This window comes from Corylus avellana, chromosome ca3 (assembly GCF_901000735.1).
Source record: "Corylus avellana chromosome ca3, CavTom2PMs-1.0".
In the NCBI taxonomy this organism is placed as follows: domain Eukaryota; kingdom Viridiplantae; phylum Streptophyta; class Magnoliopsida; order Fagales; family Betulaceae; genus Corylus; species Corylus avellana.
Genome location: NC_081543.1, coordinates 14,167,594 through 14,181,740, shown reverse-complemented (window position 1 = coordinate 14,181,740; position 14,147 = coordinate 14,167,594). Strand labels below are relative to the sequence as shown.

The following is a 14,147-nucleotide window of genomic DNA, read 5'->3' as shown; positions in this document are numbered from 1 at the left end:
AGCAAATAGAACCATTAACTTCGCAGTTGTAGAGACTCAAAAAAAAAAATAGTGAAAATCTTGTATTTTCCTTCCTGTTTCCCTCGTATGAGAACGAAGAAAAAAAGAAGGAAGCATATAGGGAATTAAATACTCGTTTAGTCTAAGCCGAGATGTCCTAATCATTTGAAACCCCAAGGAGTTGGAAAAATAAGAAGAACCGACGAGTTTCTTATTAAATATACTACTTTTGGGCGTGAATAGTGATGTAGGGGTCCAACTCCTTATCATAATCAATATGACGAGCAAAGCTCAACAATCAGCACGCATAATCAATGACACGGTCTATTCCAAACTTACTGGAATTTTAAATTCTTTACTAAAGAATGATTTAATGTTGGAACTTTATCTGACACGTGGGGCATTTTTTGTGCTTCTTGTGTCATTTCTTCAAGTGCTGTCAGCAAGTTGCAAAAGAGTTGGTAGATTTAGAATTACTCTTTATCCAAACATGAAAGGAATATAGAGATTGAAATATATATAACTTTCCAGAATACCAAACCATATTCACCTATAACAGAGAAAAAAAAAAAATAGACATAATTGCAGAGAAGAGAGAGAGGCTAAAGAACATCAAAGGTTCGGATTTTAAGGGCTTTTGCTTTGTTTTATCGAGCGGGAGTGCTTCCTAGGTTCTTGCATTATTGCTGACATTCTTCTTTATATCTCCTTTTATGTCTTTTGGTTCTTTCTTCTTCTTGGAGAGAATGAAAAATATGCTTGTGTGGCAAGTAGAGGGACAAACATAGATTCAATGCATTCCATTTTGTATCTAGTTCATCAAATTTAGAGAAGGTAATCATAGTATTAAGTAATTAGCCACATTTGCAATGATCAATATCAAATATCACAACATCAAAATCAAACTGGTCTAACGATGACCCTTTCCATGTAGCACATCTGTCAACTTAGTTGAAGGAAAAAAGATAGAGGTTACTTTTATGAACTGCCAAAGCCTAGGAACTGGTCCACAAGTCTTGCTACAGAGTTTGCTAGGCTGTCAGCTGCTTCCTGCGTGGATGCTTCTGCATACACTCGTATCACATCCTCCGTACCTGATGGTCGTATGAAAGATCGGCCTCGAGGGTATTTTGCTGCGTTATTGATTAAAAAAGGTCTTATTAACAATTATTCATGGCCTGTTTCCTCTACAATATTGGAGAAATTAGTTGTTGAAGAAGTTATGATTATATCAAACACTCATGAAATTATCCAGGAACCCTACATATGCAAGTTTCTCTACCCATGCACAGCCAAGGTACATGTTATTATGTTAAACACAGTCATGACGATGGGGTGTATCCGTGTATATGTGTACATTTATGTCTTGTATTCTAAGTGCGCTTGGATCATCTAGACCAATGATCATATTAACTAATAATGATGCATGACCAAGGACTAATAATATCACATCAGTTTAATTTAAAACGGCTATCAATAATATGTTATTACCGGTCTCAGCATTAATGGCTTCTTGAATGCCAAGGGGCCTCACGACCATAGTTTCTGCATTTGCTGTGATTACAGCAGTTCTGTCCACAACTTTTACCTGACAGCATAGGAAAGGCAATTGAATTCAATTTCTGAACTAAAATAGTAATAATAATAGCAATAGAACAATTATATTTTATTATAAAGATTAAAGAATGCCAATGCAAGCATAAAAAAAAATATACATCTCCGGTGTACAGGGAAAATTCTCTCCTTCAGCATAAAAACATTGAAGGAACATCAACATTTTATTTCTGAACTAAAACAATACTAAGGTAAGGGCTTCTTGAATTCCTCTGGCATAGGAACAGCAGTGGAACCAACTTCTGAACTAAATTAACAATAGAACAATTATATTTCATTGTAAAGAATGCTAATGTAAGCTTAAAAAAAAAATACACCCCTATTCTACAGGGCAAATTCCCTCCAGCATAAAAATATGGAAGGAACATCAAACTACATAAGAGGATCATTCGACTAGAAGCAGAAAACGAGAAACTCTAACTAATAAGCACCAGTACACTATTAGACAAGCTCCACTGATTTTGATGAATGCCATATCAGACAAAAACTAAACTTTGTGATCATGACATGATCTGGTCCCAAGCAGAAGATGCAGCATGTAAAACTTGTTACATAGCGAATTCTGTCCTAATATATCATATACTAACATGCTTATTTGGAATTTGTTCCACCCCAATGTCCAACATCAAGTAAAGAACACATGATTTCCAACAAATGGGGTCAGATTTTGTTGAGTTATCAAGGAGAAAGCAGGATTCATACTTCACTAAACAAAGCTTTATCCCAACAACTTGAGGTTTACTGCAATAAAACTTTTTCACAGTTCTGGCCTAAATATAACCATGGCACGGGATATATGCTCGACTTTCTTTTCTATTTTCAAATCCTTGAACTATTCACATTCCAGTCTTTCCAATTATGCTATTTTAGTCAAGTTGGGCCAATTTAAACAACTCTGATTTGCTAACTACATTAACCAGTCCTCATCTGTTGCAGCCAACCACTTACCAAAATATGCTCATTATGGCATGTCAGATCTTACCTTGTTGCTAATCCAGCTCAATATCCGTTTTCCCCCAGAATTAGGTATGCAATGACATGACCGGCCAGTCTTTCAGCCATCATCTATTCAGTACACTTAACTTATACATGGCTGAACACACTATGTGAATCACCCTACCTTGTTTATCTACCTTGTGCAGCTATAGGAGAAGTTTGAGAGTAATGGATTTTATCTAGGAAATGTAGTGGATGAGTTAATTATACTATTTTAGCTTTGAAATTAGAAAGGAAGATTTTCCAAATGGGTGACTTGCATAGATAGAGATCTCTCTTTTCTTTTTTTGATAAGAGATCTCTTCATGTATGATACTGTAGATTAACTCAATAACGTATATTTACATGTGGTTATTTCTAAGCACCATTGAACTTTTGCCTTTCGCTGTTTATGTTCATAATTTGGCATCCTTCTTTTTTTCGTTTTTTTTTCCTTTTGTCAGGTGACAGAAACAGGAGATTGAGGAGACATGTCTGAAAATATCCTAAATCCAAGTGTCCACTAGGGATATTAATTCAGAGAAGAATCACAAAATCTGTACGTGGCTAGTTTTTTTTTTTTTTCCCTTTTTTTTTTTGGGTCTGAAGGTACTTGACTCGTTTAGAGGAAATAATCCTCGCATGTCTGCTATTTTTAATTAAAGATGTCTCTAAAATATTTCCATTCAGCCACTAAAAAGATTGAAGATCAAATTAATCTTCCAACACCCATGTCAATTACAGAACAATTAAATCTCTTCATTGTGACAGAAAAGGACGTTACACTTATTCTTCATAAATACTAACACTAAAGAATTTGGGACCTCTTTTTTTTAGTCTCAAATGATTTGACAAAACTCCAATATTTTATTTTCAGCATATGCGCGAATAAACATCATTTAGTGATGCAGAGGAAAACTAACTGAACCTTGAGTTGACATTTCATACTAGACCCGAAAGTTAGAACTGACTGGACCAATTATGAATATAAAGCTCCATCAATTTTTTTTTTTTTTGATAAGTAAACTCCATTTAAATTTTAGAATCCACAATGCCTATAAAGAGCTCATATATAGCGCAGAAAAGGGAAAAGCACATCCACCTTCCAATTTCAGGATAACAAGATTATCTTCATAGAAAGTGATCAAGAAAACTGACCTTAAGCTGCCTACTTGGTAGATCCTTATAAAGCTCACTCCATCTCTGTATTGACCACCCCATATGTTGCAAAATGGCCTCCACCAAGAGCAACCCACTCAGAGCATCTCCAACTGCTTGGTTAATCAACTTACTGACAGCCAATAGTCTCAAAGCAGCCTTTTGCTGTTCTGGACCTGAATCAAAAAACGAAATCATTCATGAAGCACATCACTTAATCATCATATTAGGAATGCTACAATTGATGAAAATATGATATAACCTTTAGATACTGAAGAACACTCCTGATATCTGGCCTCTAACCAACATAGGAAAGATTCTGAGAATATGATGGTTCCATGGCCATTAGCCTCAAAATAGATCCTAATATCATACTCAGCTGCTTTCTCATGCAAGTATTTGACTCCTGTTGGTGTAAACACAACTTCTAAGCCCAACTTTTTGAGGTAATCTGTTGATGCTCCATTCGCATATGCAGTCTGTACAACACCAAGACGAGCATGATAACTACTGCTCGTATTTTTAGTACCCTGCATACTGAGAGTGTTTAGTTGCTCCTTGATGAAGATAGCAAATAAAGATAATATCTTGTCCCCATCAACAAGATCAATATTATTGCAACTTTTTGATGGCACAGAAAAATATACCAGTCGATCAGCATCCCCATCTAAACTAGCACACCTGAAATACTAGAACCAATCACAAAATTAAACTCCAACTCACATTAGTCAATGTCATACTAAGCATCAAAGATACTTAACTAATTGATAAATTTTCAAGTTTGATTCGTGTCAAAGTCAGCTTAGAAAAAAGGAAACCTTTATTGTACAGCTGACAATCAAGAATCATTTACTATCAAACAAGAGATGGCTGACCTTAGTCCAACGTCTTGGGAACCAAAGCCACTTGGAGCAAACTTCTCCTTCTGCACATAATCAGCACCAACACCTTCATTGAGCACACCTCCATCTTTCCCAGAATTACGAATCTCAACAACCATACCATCCAACATTTTCCTAAAAACTTCAAGCTTTTCTCCACCCACACGATTAGCCCCATCAACAACCAATTTTTCATCCACATCACTTATCTTACTTCCACTTGGGATCAAATCAATCAAGCACCTAACCAATAACATAAACTCTATAGCACAGGCCTATAAAGACAACATAATATCAAACAAATCATATTCACCTTTAGCTCAAACAAACCTGAACGAGCTCGATAGTTGTTCAAAATAATCAAGTTCTGATGCTTTTATGGCCTTATTTCTCGCACGCACCATCCAATGCAGTTGTGGGGTTGTCACAATTCCCATATCAATGGCAACTGCTCCAAGAATTGAACTGATTCCCTTCAACCAAACTTAAAACATAAGCAAAACGTACTTAATGCAAGTGAAGCAATGCCTAATCCATTTGTACAAAGTTTGTTTTTTTGATAAGTAAACGAAATATCATTAAAAAGTGAAAGGCACAACCCGGGTACACAAGAAATATGCAAGAGAGACACCTAAATAGAAGACTAAATTATTAAGGAGAAAGAGGCTATGTAGTACTTGTTTAGCAGCTTCAAGTAGAGACTCCCCACTAGGCCTGGTGTCTCTCCCCAACAATATCTCGGCCCGCCTCACTCCCTCTAACGAGATGTTTTCCTTCTCCACAAATTCGGTTATCAACTGTCCCGAAAAAGAAAATAAAAAAACATAAGCATATTCCACATTTCGATACAGGCATTCCAAGTAAAATCCAATAAGACATACAACCCCCTACACCTACTTTCAGTAGCTAATCCCCACCCCCAAAAAAAAATCCCATACAAAAGGTCTTCAAATTAGTATCTTTGAGTCTCTAACCTTCCATTTAAAATTTAGCTTCTTACAAAAGAAACCCGCTAAAAGTAGTAAATTTGAATTGTATTTTATATCCTCAACTCTTTCTAGAAAATGTTACTTCCATTCAACCAAAAATATTAATAACAAAACGGTAGCATATCACCCTTTCCAGCTAAAATTAAAATTCTCTTTGTCCCAAACAAAACGAATCCTTCATAACAAACAAATGGGCACTACATACATACATAAATACATATACATAAAGAATAAAGAAGAGAGAGTGGAAATGTATAGAATCTTGATCACGGCATTTGCCACTTGGGTCATATGGGTTTTGTAAAACAAACACATGAGATCTTTCTTTAATGGTTCAAGAGAGTTACTACTGCATAAAATAAAATAAAAAAAGATTTCTCTTCGTACTAATTTATTATATTTATTTTATATTGAATGAAGTGACTTGTTTAAGTAATATTTTTTAAGTATTTGATATAAATAAAAAATTACTTAAAACATATTACATCAATCGAAGTAAAATGAATGTGAAAAATAATATTACTCCGTACAAAATATAATACTGAAACCTGATTGCCCAATTTTGTAAAGTCTATAGGGTAGTAATATATTTAGAATGCTGCTCAATTCTTCTTCGTAAATTTTATATTTCAATCAGATCCAATGTATATATATATATATATATATATATAATTTTCAGAGCAAAAGACAAGAGCTTCTCTCTCTAAAACAAGAGAGAGAGTTATAGTGCAAGATATTTGCTTTTGTGTAGGCCTTTAAATGTCACCACATGCTTAGAGACAAAACGGTCAGTAGGTTGCCGAGGCCTTCATAAGTCAAGTTTACATATTTATTTCCTTTTGCATCCTTTTTTTTTTTTTTTTTTTTTTTTTTTATCTTTCAAAAAATTAGAAGTACAATCAAATAATTTTTCTTTTTTCTTAAAAAAGAAAAAACCAATTCTTTCTATTCCGTTTAAAAGATGTGTTTGGTATTATTCTCCTACATATATCTTGTTTATTTTTATTTTTTAAATCTATTATTAAATATGTGAAATTTTCATGTAGATCTCATAAATTTTCATATATACAATTAGAAGATGTAGTAGTTAGAATTAGCTAGAACCTGTACTTAAAAAAAAAAAATGCGCAACAAAAAAAGCTCTATATTACTGGATGTGAATATATATATATCCCACTCTCTTGTTGCTGCACTATATATCCATTTTTAGTATATATCCCTAAACCTAATGGTAGGCCCCATCTCCTTGGGAATGGACATTTGTTGGCAGGTCAAGATCCTCAGCTTTTCCACATCTTGTCGCCCCGATTTAACGGTCCAAAATGCACTATCGGCCCAGACTTGGAAAGTTAATGCACTAATCTCTTAAGTCTCAAGTTAGTTTTATGATCAATAAGTTTCATTAAAAAATGTGATTACTCTGACTATGCTATGCTAAGTTATCTTTTATAAGTTTCTTTGGGTGGGAAAATATCATATAATGTAATCATTCTATATAAACTTTTTTAGTTTAGTTTATATATATATAAGAAAGAAAGAAAGGAAGAGAACTGCTCAGTAATTATGCTTTTACTTTTCTAGTGAATAGAGAAATATTTTCTCTCGGAGGAGGAACAAATACAAAGGGGGATTTTTAATTTTTTTCTACTCCTAAATCTAAAGGAGGAGAAAAAGGAGGAATAAATAGGAAAAAGGATCACGAATGTTGAATAGGAAGGGCTTTCAGATTTGGTCCCACCCTTCCTCATCGTGAAGATGTGGAAATGTATTATATATCTTTACAAGCTAAGGGCACTATGGTCATTTCAAGATGTGGAAATGTATAGAATCTTGATCACGGCATTTGCCATTAGGGTCGTATGGATTTTGTAAAGCAAACACGTGAGAAGTTTCTTTAATGGTTCAAGAGAGTTATACTACTGCATAAAATAAAATAAAAGAAGATTTCTCTTCATACTAATTTATTATACTTATTTTATATTGATTGAAGTAACGTGTTTAAGTAATAATTTTTAAGTATTTGATATTAAAAAATTACTTAAAACACATTACATCAATCGAAGTAAAATGAATGTGAAAAATAATATTGGAACTTGATTGCCCAATTTTGTAAAGTTTGTAGTGTAGTAATATATTTAGAATGAGGCTCAATTCTTCTTCATAAATTTTATATTTCAATCAGACCCATGAAATAAAAATACCAGAGACAGATCCAATGCATATATATATATATATATATATATATATATATATATAATTCGTTATTTATTAGGGTGCAAGATATTTGCTTTTGTGTAGACTTTTAAATGTCACCATATGCTTAGAGACAAAACGGTCAGGTAGGTTGCCAAGGCCATCATAAGTCTATTATTGAATATGTGAAACTCACATATAGGTTTCATAAATTTAATGGTAAATTTGTGCATCTCTCATACGAAAATAGACGAGAAACCAAACATTTTTCTTCCGTTTAATTCAACAAATGTTGCCTTCTTACAACTGGCAACATATTTGCTGTCATGACATATTATTACTCGCATGTAAGCAGGTATGAAGTATATGTAGCAATTTGCTCCTTATTGTTAATTTTGTCTTAAAATGCCCCAATACCTCAATTAAGAGGGAGTTGCTTTGATTACTTTGAATGTGGTGTTGATTTTTCCAAAGAAACATGAATGGCCATCAGCAAGTTCCAGGCCGTTTTTGGTGTGGTTTCATACGACTAATGTTGCAACTCTAAAAATCACACATCTTTTTCATAATTCAGCTTTAGTGATTTTGCTCTATTGAAGTAGAGAGTAATGCTAAAACTCACACTTATTCTTTATATCACCCTTTTTGTCTTCTGGTTCCTTCTTGGAGAGAGTGAAAAACCTGCTTGGGTGGCAAGTGGAGGGACAAAAGAAGATTTAATTCATATTCCATTTTGTTTCTAATTCATCAAGTTTTGAGAAGGTAATTAAAGTATCAAGTAATTACCCACATTTACAACGATCAATATCACAAGATCAAAATCAAACTGGTCCAATAATGACCAAAAGATAGAACCAAATCCTAGGAAATGGTCCACAGCCACAGGTCTTGCTACAGAGTTGGCTAGGCTGTCGGCTGCTTCCTAGGTGGATGCTTCTGCAAACACTTATATCACATCCTCGGTACCTGATGGTCGTATGAAAGATCGGCCTTGACGGTAGTTTGCTGCATTGTTGATTAAAAAAAGAGTCATATTAACAATTATTCATGGCTTGTTCCCTCTATGTTGTAGATGAAATTTTGGTAGTAGCCTAAGTGCACTTGGATTGTCTAGACCAATCATCATATTGACTAATCATGACACATGACCAAGGATTAATAATATCACATCAGCTTAATTTAAAACAGTTATCAATAATATGACATTACTGCCTGCAGCATTACAGGCTTCTTGAATGCCAGGGGGCCTCACGACCACAGTTTCTGCATTTGCTGTGATAACAGCAGTTCTGTCCAGAACTTTTACATGACAACATAGGAAAGGCAATAGAATTTAATTTATGTACAAAAATAATAACAACAACAATAGAACAATTATATTTCATCGTAAAGAATGCTTATGTAAGCTAAAAAAATACACCCCTATTCTACAGGACAAATTCCCTCCTTCAGCATAAAAAATATGGAAGGAACATCAAACTACCTAAAGGACCATGCGAGTAGAAGCAAAATATGAGAAACTCTAACAAATAAGCGCCATTACACGTTTGCAGATAATATTACTATTAGACAAGCTCTACTGGTTTTGACAAAAGCCATATCAGACAAAAAATAAACTTTGTTATCATGACATGATCTGGTCTCAAGCAGAAGATGCAGCATGAAAAACTTGTTACATGGCAAACCCTGTCCAAATATGTCATACACTAACATAAGTATGTGGAATTTGTCCCACCCCAATGTCCAACATCAAGTAACACACACATGATTTCCAACAAATAGGGTCAGGTTTTGCTGAGTTATCAAGGAGAAACCAGGATTCATACTTCCCTAAATAAAGCCTTATCCCAACAACTTGAGGTTTACTGCGATAAAACTTTTGCACAGTTCTGGCCTACAGATAACCATGGCATGGGATATATGCTCGACTTTCCTTTCTTTTTTCCAATCTTTTGAACTATTCACATTTAATTAGTCTTTCCAATTATCCTATTTTAGTCAAGTTAGAACCAATTTAAACAACTCCGATTTGCTAAGTTCATCAATCAGTCCTAATCTGTTGCAGCCAATCATGTACCAAAATACGTTTATTATACCATGTCAGGCCTTCCCTTGTTGCTGCTAGGACAGGGCCAACAGTCTTATTTACAAAAAGTATATAGATTAACAAATAACGTTTATTTACATGTGATTATTTTGAAACACCATTGAATTTTTGTTTTTTACTGTTTATATTCATAATTTGGAATCCTTTTTGTTCTTCCTTTTCTCGGGTGACAGACACAAAGGATTTTGTTGGGGCAGAGATTGTTTCCTATAATAACCTTTACAAACCATTGAGGCAATAGAGAAGACAATTTGAAAATATCATAAATCCAAGTTTCAACTAGGGATATTAATTCAGAGAAAAATCACAAAATCATGTTCTAGGCTAGCTTTTTTTTTTTCTTTTTTCTTTTTTTTTTGGGTCAGAACCGTAGGTACTTGACTCGTTCAGAGGAAATAATCCTGGCATGTCAGCTATTTTTAATTAAAGATGTCTCTAAACCATTTCTATCCAGCCACTAAAAAGATTGAAAGATCAAATTAATCCTCCAACACCCATGTCAATTAGAGAACAACTAAATCTCTTCATGATGAATGAGAAGGCAATTATTCTTCACAAATACTACTACTGAAGAATTTGATACCCTTTTTTTTTGTCTCTAATGATTCTACAAAACTCCAATATTTTATTTCCAGCATACGCGCGCCACAAACATCATTTAGTGATGCAGAGGAACAGTAACTGGCCCTTACTTTAACATTTCATAGTAGGCCCTAAAGTTAGATCTGGCTAAACCAATTATGCATATAAAGCTTCATTTGAAATTAAGAGTCCACAATGCCTATAGAGCTCATATATAGTGCAGAACAAGGAAAAGCACATTCACCTTCCAATTTCAGGATAACAAGATTATCTTCATAGAAGGTGATCAAGAAAACTGAACTCAAGCTGCCTACTCAGTAGATCCTTATAAAGCTCACTCCATCTCTGTCCTGACCATCCCATACAGTGCAAAACGGCCTCCACCAGGAGCAAGTGAGCAACCTACTCAGAGCATCTCCGACTGCTTGGTTAATCAACTTACTGACTGCCAACAGTCTCAAAGGGGCCTTTTACTGTTCTGAACCTGAATCAAACAACGAAATAATTCAGGAAGCACATCACTTAATCATCATATTAAGACTGCTACAGTAAATGAAAATATGATATAGCCTTTAGATACTGAAGAAAACTCCCTATATCAGGCCTCTACAACATAAGAAATATTCTGAGAATAGGATGGTTCCATGGTCATTAGCCTCAAAATAGATGCCAATATCATACTTAGTTGCTTTCTCGTGTGCAAGTATTTGACTCCTGTAGGAGTAAACACAACTTCTAAGCCCAACATTTTGAGGTAATCTGTTTATCCTCCATTTGCATATGCTTTCTGTACAACACCAAGACGAGCATGATAACTACTGTTCATATTTTTCACCACCCTCCTTGCTGAGTGTTTAGTTGCTCCTTGATGAAGATGGCAAACAAAGATAATATCTTGTCACCATAACAAGATCAATCTTATTGCAACTTTTTGATGGCATGGAAAAATATACCAGTTGATCAGCATCCCCATCCAAACAAACACACCTGAAATACTAAAACCAACAACGAAATTAAACCCCAACCCAGATCAGTCATTTTCCTACTAAGCATCAAAATACTTAACTAACTGATAAAGTTTCAAGTTTGATTTGTGTCAAAGTCAACTTAGAATAAAGGAATACCATTATTGTATAGTTTACAATCAAGAATCATTTTTTTATAAGTAGTTGACAATCAAAAGCAGTAATGGGGGACCTTGCGAAGCGAGAGGAGGATCTGGGGAGGAGGGAGCGTTGGTCTTCGTTCATCATTAAACATGCAAAGAATTTAGGGTACATTCATTGTATCGATTTAAAGGAATATAAGGGATCCTGATACTAATATCTAGGACTAAGGTTTGATTGCAAAGTGTTATGAAAGAAATATAACACTAAATCATGTGCCTTTATTGTGCAGATATCTTAAAAAAGGTTTCCAAGCGTTCTGCGTATGTTTAGCTTCAATTGAATCAAAGCTTTGTTTCTTGTTGTAATGATTTTTCTGCCGTTGCCTTTTTGCAGTTCACACTAAACCGAAATTCCAACCAAACCCAATTGCATAGAACCAAGAATATGATCAAAATCTAGCAATTTGCAAAAGCAGCAAACTTCATGCTCAAAAGGATTTTATCAAACACGTAGCAGAGATAACATATGAAAGTATATAAAAGGAAACAAATTCGAAAGCCGGCAACATCAAAGGGAATGGGTCTTACAGAGAAAATCTTCTTTTCATCAAAGGAATGAGCCTCACACACCCGAACTGAACCGAAAATTCCCTTACGCCCAGGTTGTTCCTACCACACCACAAACCCAATCACTTACATCCAGGTTTTCCTCTAATTCCTCTCCTTTTGGAGCAACCAAACGACCCAGAAATTTTTCTCTCTGTCACCCAGAAAGGTAGCAAACATGCAAGAAACTAAAATTCTAGATAGCGATCTATACGAATACGATAGAATTCAAGTGGACTTTTCATCTTCTACAAAAATAAATAAATAAACAAATAAAATTTATAAAAAAAAGTTAAAAAGCCTTTAAATTTTCATTTCTTTTCGTTTTCCCATACTTTCTCAACAACCAAACAACCTATAAACCAAAAATAAATAAACAAAATATATGTGGGTCACATTATCCGGTCGACGCTTTACATACCAGAGGAAATCAAAAGGAAAAAAAGAAAAACGAGAGAAAAGCTTACCTCTGTGGATGGATTGTGGCGTGGCTCGGCTGTTCTGCAACGGAGAAAATGGAGAGAGAGAGAAAGCGGGAGAAGGAGAGACAGAGAGAGAGAGTGGTGAACTTTCAGTCGTTGGGTGCGAAGAAAAGGAAAAGCTTTTTGTTGTTGTGTTTTCTCTTTAATTTTAATGTTTAGATTGCATTATTCAGACTGTTCATTGGAAACGAACGGTCTGAATCGTGCGAGCATGAGCATGGACATACATAAGGCAATATCCATATTTGTCGGCTGCCGGGATTCGAGCGTTTGCAAAATACACGCGCCATACAAATACTAAAAATAAGAGTTTAAGATTGGACCAAAATCATAAAAAATAAAAAAAAAAAGGTAAAATCTTCGCATCAATCATATCAATATAACTAGAATTTTCTATATAACGAACAAACCCTTACATAGACCGAGGAAATCAATATAACGAACCAAAAAAAAGAAAAAAGACAAAAAAAAAAAGCAGCACACACAACTTTGTAAACTAGTCCGATGAAGCTCCAACAAAAAAAGATGTCAAATATTGCTGGCTTCGTTGTTCCCTTCGACTACAATTTCTTGTAGTTCAACTTGATCAGGACGCTGGGTGATGTAGGTAATGATGGGAGTAGGAGTGGCTTGGAGTAGTAGCATTTCATACCAAGGTGATAACATAACGAGCATGAGGAGCATGAGAAAGGCAGGCCAGAAAAGTGGTGATGGTAAAAGGATGGAGGCCAAAAATGAAAGAGTGAGGGGAGCTGAGAAATCTCCTGCCCTCAACTGAAGTGGCCCCACAGTAATAGGTAGCTTGACAGAGATAAAGAGGAAGATCAGTAGCATGAAAATGGCAAGAGACAGACATGCCATAACAAATATGTCATTATTGAAGTTAAGATCTTGAGCCCAATGCTTGGCTAGGGGTATAATGAAGGACCAAAGGGTGAGATTGATGAGCGGGGGAACTACATATCGCAATTCTACTAAGAACGGCATTTTTCTCTGCTCTCCGGAAAACAATATGAAGTTGTAGAATGAGGTTGGAGAAAGAATGGGGGATGTATCGGGAGGGTTTGGAAAAAGAATCGGGGAGGGTTTGGAGAAAGAATCTGGGATGTATCGCGAATTGTTGGGTGGTCCCTCTTTATGTGGGGACCAACCCACGTGGCAGGAAACACAAAGGGTTTAAAACCCTTTGTGTGCTATATATATACATATCTTTGTTTTCAGAAGTATAGCGAGAGAAGAAAGAAAGAAGCGTGCGGCGCAGGTAGAAAAAGAAAAAGAAAAAGAAGAACATCCGTCAGAGATTGGAAGGTCGTTTGTGGTTCGATCTTGATGCAATTTTAGAGTGTTGCTCCTGACGACGAGTGCTACGTATTGACTGGTGTCGATCGTTGGAATTCCTCTCCAATCGGTTGGTTGCTAATACCTACTTGGTGAGATCTTTCTTTATTCTTG

The 14,147-nt window shown here is 35.2% G+C and overlaps 1 protein-coding gene and 1 long non-coding RNA gene across 6 annotated transcripts; both read right to left on the bottom strand.

Moving 5' to 3' along the window:
* Positions 1–821: 821 nt before the first annotated feature.
* Positions 822–5,705, bottom strand: LOC132174153 (phosphoacetylglucosamine mutase-like). Its single transcript, XM_059585847.1, has 8 exons — positions 5,700–5,705; positions 5,306–5,425; positions 4,959–5,101; positions 4,623–4,871; positions 4,010–4,428; positions 3,748–3,923; positions 1,492–1,588; positions 822–1,133 (listed from the first exon to the last, which is right to left on the bottom strand). The coding sequence occupies exons 1-8, from the start codon at positions 5,703–5,705 to the stop codon at positions 979–981; spliced, it is 1,365 nt and encodes a 454-aa protein (XP_059441830.1). The 3' UTR covers positions 822–978.
* A 2,808-nt stretch (positions 5,706–8,513) lies between these two features.
* LOC132173345 (uncharacterized) lies at positions 8,514–12,892 on the bottom strand. 5 transcript variants are annotated; one of them, XR_009439307.1, is made up of 4 exons: positions 12,681–12,892; positions 12,196–12,276; positions 10,744–11,494; positions 8,514–8,815 (listed from the first exon to the last, which is right to left on the bottom strand). It is a non-coding gene; the product is annotated as an uncharacterized LOC132173345 (long non-coding RNA). The 5 variants fall into 5 exon arrangements; XR_009439309.1 differs by having other exon boundaries at positions 10,744–11,486; XR_009439310.1 differs by lacking the exon at positions 12,196–12,276 and having other exon boundaries at positions 10,744–10,983; positions 11,181–11,486; positions 12,681–12,886.
* Between the last annotated feature and the right edge of the window lie 1,255 nt (positions 12,893–14,147).